Below are 14,867 nucleotides of genomic sequence, written 5' to 3' on the forward strand. Positions count from 1 at the left end.
TTATACAGCAAGGTTGTGTTTCATTGTAATTACACTAGTGTCAAGAATAATCTTCCTAAATACAGACTGTATATGACATACTATAATTAAATTTTATTATCCATGGCCTTTATGCAAATTGTTAAACTGTTTGTATGCAGTGGAAAAACCAGCCAAATATTTCAGCAGAGGTGTTCTGGCAAAAGTTAAAAATACTTCTTCAAGTTATGTGTTTGTTTAAATTAATTTTAGATTAGATCCAATGTATCTTTTGCCATTTCCCTGCCAAAGTCAGAATTTTGCTGGTGGGTATATTAGGCATTTTAGCAGAAATTCAGCAGTTGCAGTTCTCCCAGTTTTCTGGTGTACATAAGATGCAAATGGTGATCCTTTTCACTGCAGTTACCTGAATGGCTCATTCTCAGTTAGCAGGGATGACTCTTGAGATTGTGGGGAGTCAGCACCATGATAAGCAGGGTGCTTGGACTAAAAAGAGTTAAATTGTTCCTGAAGTTGTCTCTCAGAAATATGGTAAAATGGTTCTTAAATACAGTGTAGAAAACATACTTTGTTACAGGAATCCATCTCATTTTAGACACACAATGATCTCCCAGATTCTGTGTTTAGACCTTAAATGAATGTATTGCTTTGAAGGAGTGCTGACGAGTTAAATTACCTCTTTGTTAAAAGGAAATTGATTTGTTCATTCATCTGAAAAAAATCAAGATCTCTTTGAAAGATCAGCAGGGTCACATTGTCTTTTAGCTTTACATGGAACAAAACAAGCACGTAAGAATGCCTCCAGGAAACAATAAAAGTATGTGCGTGTTTCTTTCTGGTCTGGTATGTTTGTGAACAATGCTCGTCAACTGTCTCAGACAGTTGAATATGCTTTCTTCACCTCCCACTTGAAAACATGGAAACAGATAGTCCTTTCATGTAATCAGAGTATATTTTACAAAATTTCATCCATAGATATTTATGCTATTAATATACTGCACTAAATAGAGATTTAGTCTAGTCTTCAAAGTGTAGCTTGCTTAAGTGTAAGTAGGGAACTCTGACAAAATTGCATATTCCTTGAAATGGTGTGCAGTGTTCTTTTCAGTGCTTTAAGTTACTTGGGTAATAACAGAGGAAGTACGGTAAGTGTTGGTTATTTAATTCAGAACATGCAACCTGTGGAAGTATCACAGATAGAATCTACATACAGAGTACTGGTCCTCCCAGTAGTGTTCTTATGAGCCAAGAGGCAGTGGTAGTATACAGTGATTGTGGCTTTCCTCTGACATTCTCAAATACAACATGTTTTGTGATTGGACGTTGAAAAATCTAGATTTATTTGTTTCTTCACATTTTTACTTTATTTGAAATACATTGCTGATTATATAACCAGTAGGTTTTACGTTGAAATGTATTAACTTTAGATAGTCATTATTTCCAAATGAGACTGTATGCTTTTAGGAAGGAATGATGCTTGTGTGCAGTCTTATTGCAGATGCCTGACCTTGTGTAGCTGTCCTTACATTTGATGATTTACCATACAGGCCTCTCACATTTACAAGATCCACTAAGAGTATGACCCTACAAATTGATACTCTTGCATGTGAAAAAGCTTTCTCAAACTGAGAAACTTCTGCTTCAGGAAGATGCTAAGGTTTCTAAAGGTATAAGGGATTTTCAGATTTTACTGTGGAGTGTCCTCGTGAGCATCCCTGTGTTGCCACCCTGTTTAGTTTCACTTTCTATGGATGTGCCTTGGCAGACAGTAAGTTTTGTTTTCAATTCTGACAATTTAACCCCTTAAGCTTTTGGCTGGCCAGATTCTACCAGAGGTTCTCCAGAAGGTTGGCTTTGGGCCCTCATGCAGTTTGAAACTTGTTTACTTGTGCTAAGGTGAGCAAATGTACTTGAAAAATACATCCTGGACTCAGTCAAGGCCAGGGTCCAGGCACATTGCACCCTACAGAGATTGGTCAGTCAAGTTCCCCATGAGGTTTTCTGTAGTTCTTAATGTTGCCATCTTCATTCCTCCCTTCATCTTGTAGCAGTGCTCTGTACCTGTACCGGTACAGGTTGTCTCTCACTTTTTCTAGGCGGATCAATCTAAAAGAAATACACAAATTTCTTCAGACTTTCTCCCTTATACAGCATCAGTCTGTGAGTCCCATCTGTCCCTTGCTCTGTGAACTGTTGCCTTGTAACTCTTGGTGGTGGTTTCTCTATATTTTTTGGCTATTGAATCTGATTTCAGAGAGAGCACAAATTTGTCTTAAGCAGCAACCTAGCTTAGTTCAGTTCATCTCACAGCTAAGCAAAGATGTTTTTTGCAGAGAGGCTCCCATCCTCTGGGCAAGATGTGTGTGTGAGGGTAGGGAGAAACCAGAGAGGCAACACAGTGACTGAAGTGCGTTCAAATGCTGCCAGCATGGGAGGTGTTGCACTGGTTAAGAGCGTTACCAGTCTCTGGTTCATATTCTTTCATTTCTCACTGATGCTAAGTGTCCTGTGAGTCATCAGCTACTTCTTTATACAGGTGCTGGGTGACACTTGTTCACTTCTTTGTGATGAAAAGGTGATGCTATCAGTGTTGGCCTGTAACACAGAAGTCACTTTTATAGATCCTTAATAAATTGACAATTTTTTATGCACCATACCTAAAGTGTACTATTACTTTAGTCAGTGGGACAGTCTGTAGTGAGCTTTTTATACTAAAACAGTGTGCTTGGGATTAAAATGCCAGAAGTATGTCTGTCTGCAGCCTAACTTAATCTAATAAAATATCAAACATTTATTTTTCTACTTCTTCCCCTTCTGATGTAGATAGAGAGAGGGCTTAGGGTGCTGGTGTTGGTAGACTAGGTACAAATCTTTTAGATTTTAGATTTGAGGAGTCTACATAACCTGAAGAATAAAGAGCTAGCCCTAAAAAAGTTCTGTATTTTATGCCTGGAACCTAAAACTGCCATTAAGAATATCTCCACCTGGAGGGTGGTTGAGCACTGAAACACACTCCCCAGGGAAGTGGTCATGGCACCAAGCCTGACAGAGTTAAGAAACTTTTGGACAACACTCTCAGGTACATGGTGTGATTCCTGAGGTTGTGCAGGGCTGGGAGTTGGACCTCGATGATCCTTGTGGGTCCCTTCCAACTCAAAATGTTCTATGATTCTCTGATTTCTCTCATATCACTGACTAAAGTACAGCAAATTAAATTACTAAGATTTTTAAGGCCTTGATAGACAGTTGCATTGGGAACAACTCCAAAGTGTTATCTGAATTTCACAGAACTTAGAGGGTTTTGTTGTTGTTCTTTAAAATAATTTCTACAGACATGAGGCCCTGGAAAGAATTTTGAAAGGAATTCACAATTACAGGTGCGACCAATGGATGTTCCAGAGCATAATTAGAGAATGATGATTCTTTTGTTCCATCCTACTGAATTGCTGTTCACTAAAGGGGGAAAAAAGTATACACCACAACAGATTGCTCCTTTTAACTTGTGCTGCTGGATTTTTTCTCCCTCACTACCTGCAGGAATGCAGTTGTTGTCCAGCTATCACAATGTACCTTTGATTTGGCTGCACAGTATCTTGTCTCTCCTGCCATGTGTGTGTGTACCTGCCCCACAGTGGATTTACCACATTTCATTAAAATGATGAATGCAAGTATTGTAGACAACACAGACAACACAATTAAAATTAATGTAGCTATTACTTTAGCTACGTCTAAGCAGATTTTTTTTCTTAAACTGCTTCTAGTCTGTGCTGCAGCTGGCCCAGTTGCATCCCTTTAAACGCAACAGTGCAAAGAAAACCAAAGCCATTCTTAAAAATCCTTTTTACTCCACAAACTACGGTTGTGAAAGAAGTGTGTCTGAAAGAAAATACTCCACCTGGATGAAAGTCTTCTATGGCTGAGTCAGTAAGCCAAAGTCTCAAATTACTAAATTGAGCAATAACTTTAACCTTCAACTTGTTGGTACATATGCTAGCATAAAGAGATTGTAACCTAAGTTGCTAGACTCTCTATCCCACAAGCATATAAATGAGGAAATAATTAATTCTCTCACTAGCCCACACTATGTTTTATTCAAGTCAACTCTCAACATTTTTGCCACTTTTCAACCTTGGTATTTAAAGCATAGAGAATGCTATATTGGTGATCATTGTATGAAGGGTGAGATGTTGGCATAGCAATTATTTTTTTTGTTCTGCATTTTAATGTGCAAAATGCAACAAGAGTTTGATAATTTAAAGTCTTATTCACAGAGGTTTAAAGTGGCAGAGACCCTTTCATTATTTCCAGTTGATGACTTAGAACTTCTGCCACAAACCTTAGCATATTTCAATGTGTAAAAAAACCCTAAAACCCTAAACACCACCACTGTTTTCTGTAACCAGTTCTCAAGCTTTACAAATGCATTTGTTACTTCAGACGTTGCAGAAAAGTTGTCCCAGATACAGGTATCCAGAGAGAACAATTTGTAATTAATTAAAATATGACAAATCTTAAATCTTCACTATAAACATGTGAAAATTAGATTTAGTTTAACTTTTTCTGCTGCATCTTAATTACAGGCATCTGTGCCATCCATATGTAAAACAGGCGTGTGCATTTGAATGCTTCATTCTTAATTTTGTCATCTTGGTAAAGTGAGATTTTTATTTTTTTTAAAAAACTCTAGGGAGAGGGTAAGACAGGAAGAAGAGCACTAACCAGGGCTTTTTCTGCTGTTTCTAGAAGACAGCCTGGTATTCTGAGAGTTCTTGAACATAACTTATGATTTGCTTTATTTGTGTTAGTCTGTCCCAGAAGTGAGGATTAAAATTACCAACATCATAATGTGACAGTCATCCTAAGCATACAGATCACAAGGCTTTCTCCTGAACCATAAAGTTGTTTGTGGTTCCCTTCTGCAAAAAAAAATTTATAATGTAGGACAAACTCTGCAGTAAACAGTTTAGAAACTCAGCTTTTAAAAATGAGCTGTTTAACTGCAGTATCCAAAGCAAATAAAATAGCTACCTTTTGAGCTAACTGTGCTTGAAACAGAAGATGCTTTTAGAATATAATTTCAAAGTATTTAGTAGTTTCATAAAAATGCCGGGTAAAAACAAGTATTTTTGATATCTTTTTATCCTTTCTGTGTAACTGATTTGTTATCACTTGTCTTTTGAAGGGTTTAGAAGCCATGTAATACACACTAATTTTAGTTAATATATTTTATTTTAATAATATTAAGATTTAAATATGAGGAGCAATGTAGTCTTCTTTGATCTTGGCTCACTTAGCTTTTCCAGAAGAATATTCTTTAGTTTACATGACAAACTACTTAAGAAGTCGTTTTTAAGGTTTTTAATCTGCAAATTGTACTTAAACTTTGTAAGGTTAAGCTGTATAATTATGAAGTGTTACATTGTAAAAAAAAAAAAGTTGCACATGATTATTAGCTTCAATACTGATCTTTGCTCATTATATAAACTGTAGGTTTTTTAGTGCAAGAAATATATAGCATTTTCTTCTCATTGTTAAACCTGAGTATTTTGTTACTGGTTTTGATAGATTTTCTAAGGAGTGTGATGCAGTACAGTCTGTCTCCCTTTTTTTCATTCCCTAAGGTTTAGAACAGGTACTGTATCAACACGTGCTAGTCCTCCATTCAGGAAGAAATTCTGTTCTAGTATTAAAGCAATTAAAATGTAAATTGAGAAAGATATGCCGTGTCATGAAAGACTTTTGTGTTCAATATGCGGTTCCTAAATGAGTGTTAGATGTATGATGTTTCCAAAATACTTACCTGATCCCACATCTACATTTTACTCTTTTTTACAAATTTCTGGCAAGCACCTGGAAAGGAAGAATTCCTTCTGAAATCCTGTGATGTCATTGCCATTCTTCTTCAGACTCACTTCTATGATGATGCCCATGGAAAAATCAATAGCAATTGGGCAGCTGGTGGAACTGCTCTCAGAATCTCATTGCTTCCTTGCTCATGTCTTTCTTTATCCACTCTTTTTTCACCTTGTACTCAATCGTCAAGCTCCTATGAGAGTGGCTGTCTCTTTGTTAAATTTTTATAGAGCTGTTATAAAGTGTTGCTAATAAGCCATAGAAATTACTGTTCGTTGCTAAGGCAGAGAAGTGTGATGGCCCTAATGGAGTTTATATGAATCTTTCCTTAAACTTTAGGGTGGTTTTTGGGTTTTGTTAGGCCGGAACTTCTATTTGGCAATACAGTAATAAATATAATTTCAAAATTAGGACTTGATGTTTGGAATTCAGAAAAAATATGGGATATATTTTTCAAACATTGCATTTAGTTTTTCCTGAATTCTTTGGTGTAAAATGATGTTTGTGGTTATGATAAATGATATAAGGTTATGCTAAAGGCCACGATACAGTCTTTCTGTTAGCACAGAGCTTGACGATTCAGCGAACAGATCTCCCTACCAAAAAAATAATCTTGTATTTGTCCTGTAAAATTCTATTCAAGTCTCAATTTAGGTAAAATATTAAAAAATTGTCATGTTTGTGCGCTCTTTTTCTTTTTCCACTGTGATGTGGACACTGAAAAATAGCCTAAGGATTTTAAATGCTGGGTTTATACAAAGAGGGAAGCAAGATCAGTGACACTGATACTGCACACTGCCCATGTGAGCCCAGGAGCTGCTGAAACTGCTTTAGCAACACTTGGGTTCAGCTATCAGGAGCTCTCCAGGTCTGTGAGGCTGACTGGCTGATAACCTTCCAGACCACTTCCCTGCCACCTGTGTCAGGGGAAATGTATGTATTATATGCCCTTCACCTCTAAAAACACGAAATGGCAGGCAGAAGGAGTGAACTAAAGTTTCCTTTCCCTGAATGTCTGGTTCCATCTTTGCTCGTTAATTTTCTGTTCTCTGACAATGTAACAGGTTGGAAACTCTTCATGAAAGATAATTACACTAAAAGGCATCAGACTGGGCCCATTTCAGCCATTCTCAGGTCAGAATTTTCTTATATCAGCTGACATTTTGTCCTTTTTCTCCTTCAGTTGAGGTAGAGGCTGCTTTGGTGATGGATGCAGTGGGGCTGTTTGCTGAAAGATGAACTGATGACTGTAAACGGGCAGATCTTGAATATTTTACAGAAGGGCACTCATCAACTACAGCAGCTTGAGAGAGGCAGCAGCTGTCACATCTTTCTTTCTTCTGGACTTCCAAACATGCTGGGAGCCAACTGTTAGAGCCAGGGTACAGAGACAGATTCTCCCTTGTGTTTCTGCTGACCTGTTTAATTGCAGTTCAGAAAACAAAAAATACTACTGTATGGTCCACCAAATTTCCAAAGCATAAAAGGCTAATAATGCCTGTTGTAGTGTTAAAAATGAAAAACTTTGTGGATACTGTATGAAGGTGACAGACATTTATGTAGTTTATCATATCATGTGTTTTACGTAGAGAATTGTTTTCTGGGTTAATTTTGACCCTGTCACTTCTCTCCTATCCATTCTTCCAGAGATCAGTTTCTTGCTATCACATCAAATATAAGCTGTTTGCCATCACCTGAAGGGCCTTCATTGACTATCCCCATTCTATCATCTTTCATTTTATTTTGATAATGTGATGGCTGTATTTACATTAGCCTTTGCTAAATTTTCAATACCTCTGCATTCATTCTTGGTTTTGTGTTGGAGTTCACTTGTGTCTTTTCAAAGCCATATCATAGCTTAGCTCTGTCTCATAATCCTTCTTAAAATTTTCCCTTTCCTTTGACTGAGATTCATTTCCCTTGGAGTCTGGTCCTTTTGTACAAACAAGTTTTTTACTCTTTTTATTTCATTCACCTTTCTGTATTACATCTGTGTCATATTTAGCCCTTTATTGGACACATAAGCTGTTAGCTTTTTTAAAGAAAGCAGATGTCATTGCTGTTTGCAGTGACTTACATGGTGCAGTCTGCATATTCCTAAAATTTCTGGATGATACAATAATATACATAATAGTTCAAGCAATGTGCCTACATCTTTTATATTAGTAGTCACTGATGACAGTACAACATTCTAATATTCTATATTCTATATTCTGCATCAAAAGTAAATAAAGTTTATTCGGTGTACAGAAGAATTAATGATTTTTTACTTTTCTGCACAAAAATGACTTGAGCTTTTTAGCTCACCCCACAGAGACCCTCACTTCTTCCATGCATTTCCATACCCCTGCCTAAATCCATTCAGATCTCATCTTCAGCATCTCAACAGAACCACCCTGTCCCAGATTTCTCTCAGGTGCCGGGGGCACCATCTTATCTCCTTCCACTCTCAATGTTCTCATTCATCCTTACTCAGGTTTGTTTAATGTTCCAGTTTGGGCAAGAAGCAGCATGTTCTGCAGCTGATGCAAGTTATCTGTGTGCTCATTTCCAGAAATAAATGCATGGAAATCAGCGCTGTTACGTTCTAATTTCAAATTATTTGTGCTTTTCTTAGTGTTACAGCCATTAGTGGGATCTTCATTATTGATTTCCATGACAATTCTGATATCTTTTAGGCATTTGTTCTCATTAATTTAGTTTATAGTCTTGAGAGCTACTAGTGGTAGATAGGGATTGACAGATGATATAATATCACAAACTAATCTTGTTAAACTTAAGTGAAATCATTCTTTCAAGTTATTCCTGAGATCCTGTCGAATATAATATGAACTGCTGGCTGACTGAAAAAAGTGTAGAATTTTTCTTCGTAGACTAAAGGGTTCATAGACTAAAGCCTGAACTCCCCAGTATGTAGAGTAATGCAACTAGTTTTGCATCTGAAAACACATTAATTTATGGCACTGAGAGTTGTGATGTAGTAAGGTGAACATGCAGTGATTTTCTTGAAGAATATAAATATTACATCTGCATAGTATCTGCATGTTTGTATTTTAAAATATGTCAATGACAGAAGGATACAAAATGCTGCAGAATCTGTAGTGTGATTGAATAATCTAGGTTTTGGTTTGTGGATATGACTAGATACATGAAGGATGTCCATTTGTGCCTACTTGGTTCTTTAGCTAACTCTGGTCTCAGCCAACATGTTTAGTACGTGGAGGCAGCTGATACAGCAGAATCATTGCTGCCTCACAACAGCTCAAAATAAGGGTTGCCTTACCATGATTTTGTAGGACAGAGGATTAAAAGGAAGGCCACCAAGGCCACCTCCCTCCTTCTTGAACAGATGTGACCAGGCTGATGAGGCAACTGGTGACAACAGCTCTGGGGAAACAAAAGTGTCACTGCAGCTGTTCACCAGGCTTCCTCAACTGCTTTTAGTGTGAATTTTATCCACATCCTGATTCCCTTGGATTCTCTGCAACTCTAGACCCCTTGGATTCCTCTGTCTACAAGCCTGGAGGGGCACCAGTAACTGTGATGGAAAGCCAATGTAGAAATAGTAGCTTTGAGATAGTCCCAACAAGTTGAATATAAGGTACTGGGCAGCTCCTGCCCTGTCGGATTTTATGTGCACAACATAGTCTCAATCCCCTAACCTGCTGTGCCTGGCATATTTGGATCCCTGTGTGTGCTTTGTGGGCTGAAAGGTCTGGCATGGAGCAGTGTGGATGGGATGACTCATGCACAAAAGGGACCTCCTAGAAGGTTCGCTGTTCTACCAGCTGCAGCCGGTGCTGACTCCCTTGTCTGTGTGCTGACATAAACCAACATGTGCTCTCTCCAGCTGCATCTCCAGATAAGCTCCTGCTGTCCCGTGTCATGAGCAGAGATGCTCTGTCTGCCCTGCCTTTTTGCAGCTTAATCTGCTGGGTGCCTCCATCAGGTAAAATTGAGAGGCTATGAAAGCAGCTGGAAAGTACTTTGAAGTACTGTAAGGTGCAGTTGGTTTGTGCCAGTACAAGTGCCAGATGTTGTATGGACCCATTCATTGTAGATCTAAGTGTAAGGAGCTAGGTGTTTAAGAGAGTCTGCTTAGCAGAGCTTAAGATGGGGCCATCGTAATTCCTGTGTTCATGGGCATTCATCTTACTGGCACAGAAGGGTGCTGTGTACACCCACCGATACAAGCTCAGGTGCTTCAAGCATGTTTTAATATGATTTTCTTTAATTAAAAGATAAGCGACTGTCTGCTTTATTACATATTTTTGAAGAATTTTTCTTCCTTGTGTAAGAATTTTGCTTTAGATTTATTCTGTTTTTGAAGTAACATCAATTTTTTAATTCATTTCTCATTCATGAAAATTCAGCGTTCATGCCAGTCTTTTAATACAGGTCAATATTAGCCATTTCTTTTCCACGGGTTTAATGAGTGTAGGTAGTGAAGATATTTGCAGAGGGAGGGAGAGCCACAATTTATTAGGGAAATGATCTGTGAAGAATTGGGAATTTGTGTGCATCTACCTAGAAAGATTTCAGCCATTCATGAGGAGAAGTACATAAGCCCTATGTACTTCTTCTTTACCTGCCCATTTACAGTGTTCTGCATTTTTTCTTTTCATCTAGGAAAAAGAGGAAAAAGTATTTTACAGAATAACTGGAATGTTTTTTGTCTTTTCTAGGCTGTGAAGCATGTTACAGAACCGTACAACAAGTGGATGAAGGGGAAAGGAAGTGCCATTGATAGCTAGGATAGCAACATGGGAAACACAACCACCAAATTCCGCAAAGCTCTTATAAATGGAGATGAAAACTTGGCCTGCCAAATCTATGAGAGCAACCCTCAACTAAAAGAAACTCTTGACCCAAATACTTCTTATGGAGAAACGTACCAGCACAATACTCCGCTCCATTATGCTGCTAGGCATGGAATGAATCGTATCCTGGGGTAAGCAGCATTTGAAATTTGGCTTGGCTGTGAAAAACTGACCTAGCAAATGCAAGAGTGTCAGCCAGGTTATAAACACCTGATGTGTGTGTGCATAGGTGTACACATATATGTGTGTGTGTTGCACAGACAGAATTTGTAAAAAGTTTGAGTAGTCATAGAAAACATGCAAATTAGTCTATAATCACAGGCTGATAAACAGTCTGATTTTATTTCAGTATCTGTTCCTTTCTTGTAAAATTAGTCTTGGGCAGTTTTAGCTCGCTTCCTGAAGACTTCTATACTATGGTTCTTTGAAAATAGTGACTGTTCCACCATTCTTGATGTGTTTTCCTGTCTTTAAATAATCTGTTTGCAAAGCTTTGTGGATATTACACTGATTGTAACTACTTCTAGATGGTACAATATATATTTATTCTTGTGTTATTCAGGCAGCTTTTATTTTATGGGTTGGATAATAACTGAACATTATTATCTTGATAATAAGTAAGTTTATTGTTGCTGCAGTCAACATGGACAGCAATCCCTAATATTAGCTGTTTCCATTCTTTAGTATTTTTGTCAGTGCTCTAAGATCAATTAAAGATTAACATCTTACCCACGTCCAGACATTGCAGACACAAGCTATTCTCATCTAGTATTTTATGAAGGTAGTACCAGGCAGACATTGCTAAACCTCTTCTTCAGTAAACACTATTAGAGAGAATTTCATAAATATCCTCTTCTTCAAATTAGGAAACAGAACAGAAAGAAATACTCAACTGTGTTATTGGTAATATTCTTTTCATTTTTGTGTTTATGTCTAAAGGGGCCTGTAGTATTCATAAGGTTTGTTTTGTACCTCATATGCTGTAACTTCACTAGTTTTCTGGCCTCTCACCATAAATTTTTCCTCAGTGTTTTAGATTCATCTAACCATATTTTTATTTTGTAATTTCTCATTTACCTCAATTTTGGCAAAATATTTTTCTCTTCTTCCCTATGTATTCTGTATTTCTATTTTTAATTTGATGTTTTCATTTCATCTCTGAAACTTTTTTTGTTTATTTTTCCCCCCATTCCTTATTCTTGAATTATAGAAAAGTGTTAACTAAAACAAATTTGTAATAGTGTCCAGTTTTTACATATACTTTCGATATTATTTTTTCCTCTGAGATTTTCAGATTTCTCTGAAGAAAATAGCTCTTAAGAAATTATAGCCTCATTGAAACAAAAAGGACACCTGAAGTTGCACATATGAAAAGAAATAGTCATAATTACTGACTTCTGAGCAGTGCATTAGTTAATTCATATTGCATCATTATGATGGAATCTCAAATACTGCTTTGTATTTTTTTAAAGTCATTTTAAAATGCCATTTTGCTACTAGCTACATAGGACCTTCAACATCTAAGTCTCACAGGAGAACTTTGTTTTTTTTCACACATGGCAAACTAATGATCAAAAGAATCATTCTTTTGCCCTATTTGAATCAAGGCTTTGTAATACATTTTTTGTCCCTAAACATTAGGGTAGGTGCCTTTATCTGCTGGAGTCTGGTTCTGAAAACCTAGACTGTTAAAATTGTAGCACTTGTGAGGAATAATTTACTGAAGTTTTTTTACTATTAACTTTTCTGATGTCTTTCTAAGGGCTTCTCTTTAAGATGTGCTGCAAATAAATGTAGCCTTTTTATCTAAATAAAGTAGTAAAAGTGAATAAATATAAGCCTTACAGCATGTCTATTTGCTAACTTGATAGAAGAAAGGGCACGAGTGCTTTGTAGTTGAGCTACTTCTTTTTGATGCAGAAAGTCCTGGATATGGCAGGGGTTGAACGAGCTGATTATTAAAAGGGTTGCTTTGGTTTACTGATGAAGTTCAGTACCTAAATATAAATTAATTTTAATCTCTTTGTATTTTGAGCGAAATTTACCATTATGAGTTGTCCAAAGTAGTATAATATTTTATGTTTATCTCTTCATAAAACATTTTAAATCTTGGGGAATCTGTAGCACCACTAACTACAAGGTGTAGCATTTACTTGCATGCACACTGTATAATTCAGTTTTTCACTATAGGCAATAGTATTATTGTAGGTGGATATGAACTGACATGTGTTTCCAGTTTACTGTGTGAGATTTTCTCAAAATAGAGTAGTGTGATGCAGTTGTTGGTACACCTTTTTGCAATACAGACTGCATTGACAGAGATATTTTGGGATGTTTAGAAATATCCTCTCTGGCAGTGCTGAGGGTGGTGTGACTGGCCAAAGGCACAGTGAAAACACAGGCACCGAGTTTGCAGTGAAAGGGACTTGGGGACATCCTGCTGCAGTGGTTTCAGAAGGAAAGAAACAAGAAACTAGAGAAGAGGTGAAAGGGTCACAAAGCAAAACTGCCAACCTGCACAAACTTGGTTTAATCCAGCATGAAGTCTACTGGCAGAAACTTAAGCCAACAAAAATGTCTCAATGATTTCGAGCTGCACAGTTATTATGCAGCAAGTATCAGAATCATCTGGCTGCTGCACTTTTCATCCAACATTTACAGTCCAGAAACAGGATCAAGATGTAAAAATTTGAAAATTTGCTGTTAATTTCTTTTCACAAGATCCAGCAAGATTTTGTTAAAATGCTAGGATTGTTTCTTGATCATTTTAATGAGTATCATAGGAAACTTTAGTATACTAGGAATGTTGAAATAAAAACCAAAACATAGTCAACATTCCATTAATGTATAACTTGGTCTGCAGCCCTGAATAATGTTTACCTGACATACCAGTTTGTTTTAAGATACTATTTAATGTTTAAAGACCAAAAATTGCTGACCGCAGCTTATTAGCTCAAACAAGACTTTGCAAGGACTTGATCTCAGGCCAGTAAGCTCATCAGCAGAGAGGAGCCCCAAGGCTGGCACAGGATAACCCTCAGCCCCCAGCTGTGGCACCTGTCAGGAGCTGACAGAAGGGCATTGTGCTGGGTTCACGGTGCAAGGTTTTGGTAGCAGGGACTGTGGGGATGGCATCTGTGAGAAGAGATCAGTGTGCCCCACACCAGGCACAACTGTGTCTGCCAGTTCCAAACCTGCCCCACCACTGGCCAAAGCTGAGATTGTGGTGATGCTGGTGGTACCTCTGTGATTGCATACTTAGGAAAGGGTGAAAAATGCTGCACAGCTTCTGTCAGAGAGGAGTGAAAAAAATGTGTGAGGGAAACAGCCCTGCAGAGACCTCAGGCCAGAGAAGGAGGAGCAGGAGGTGCTCCAGGTGCTGCAGCAGAGATTCCCCTGCAGCCCGTGGTGCAGGCTGTGCTGAGGCAGGATGTCCTCCCGCAGCCCCTGGACATCCACGGAGAGCAGAGATGCACCCACAGCCCCTGGAGGACCCCACAGCAGAACAGGTGGATGTGCCCTGAAGGAGCCTGCAGCCCATGGAGAGCCCATGCCAGATCAGGCTCCTGCAGGAGCTGCACAGCCTGTGGAGAGCAGCCCACACAGAAGCAGGATTTCTGGCAGGACCTGTGACCCTGTGTGGGACCCACTCTGCAGCAGTGTATTGCTGAAGGACCGTGCCCTGTGGAGGAACCCAGGGGCAGTTCATGGAGCACCCCACATAGGAATTTGGAGAGCTTTATACAACATCCACACTAGTCTCATCCCACTACAAACATTTATCCTGTTTCTCTATGAATTAAGGTCTTGACAGAAGATTCATATTTAAGAAGATAATTTAAATTTCACTCCCTGAATGTGTATAAAAGTATTACAGACATAGCACACTGGAAACATGTTTTCTTTAGAAAAGGCAGTCTTCAGATGATCAAGCACATCCAATGCCCTCAGGCTTTTTTGTTTTTCTTTTTTGCCTAAGGGACATTTTAGACCATCTGACTGCTTAGTTTGAAAGAATTGCTATCAATGTGGAAAGTTACTCACTAGAGTCTGGCTGTTGGTGAAGCACTCCTGAGCTATGACAAGAGAACAGACTTTCCAGAGGCTGCTTGAGATGGAGTGACTGGAAATCACGAGGACTTGCTTGACGTTGAACGGAAAAAAAAAACCCTTAGATAAACTGTCATTTTGCAATATATGTGGTGTGACTTTCAG

General features: G+C 38.2%; 1 protein-coding gene across 7 annotated transcripts in view; it reads left to right on the forward strand.

Annotated features, from left to right (window-relative positions):
• The window catches only part of ANKIB1 (ankyrin repeat and IBR domain containing 1), an 86,629-nt gene that overhangs the window by 22,671 nt on the left and 49,091 nt on the right, over window positions 1-14,867 (forward strand). For all 7 annotated transcript variants that reach the window (XM_038125258.1, XM_038125219.1, XM_038125210.1 and 4 more), the window contains one exon: window positions 10,518-10,783. In XM_038125258.1, coding sequence (XP_037981186.1) covers window positions 10,596-10,783 — 188 coding nt within the window. In that variant the 5' untranslated portion in view covers window positions 10,518-10,595. The remainder of the gene's footprint in view (window positions 1-10,517; window positions 10,784-14,867) is intronic.

Source organism: Motacilla alba, chromosome 2 (genome assembly GCF_015832195.1).
Source record: "Motacilla alba alba isolate MOTALB_02 chromosome 2, Motacilla_alba_V1.0_pri, whole genome shotgun sequence".
In the NCBI taxonomy this organism is placed as follows: domain Eukaryota; kingdom Metazoa; phylum Chordata; class Aves; order Passeriformes; family Motacillidae; genus Motacilla; species Motacilla alba.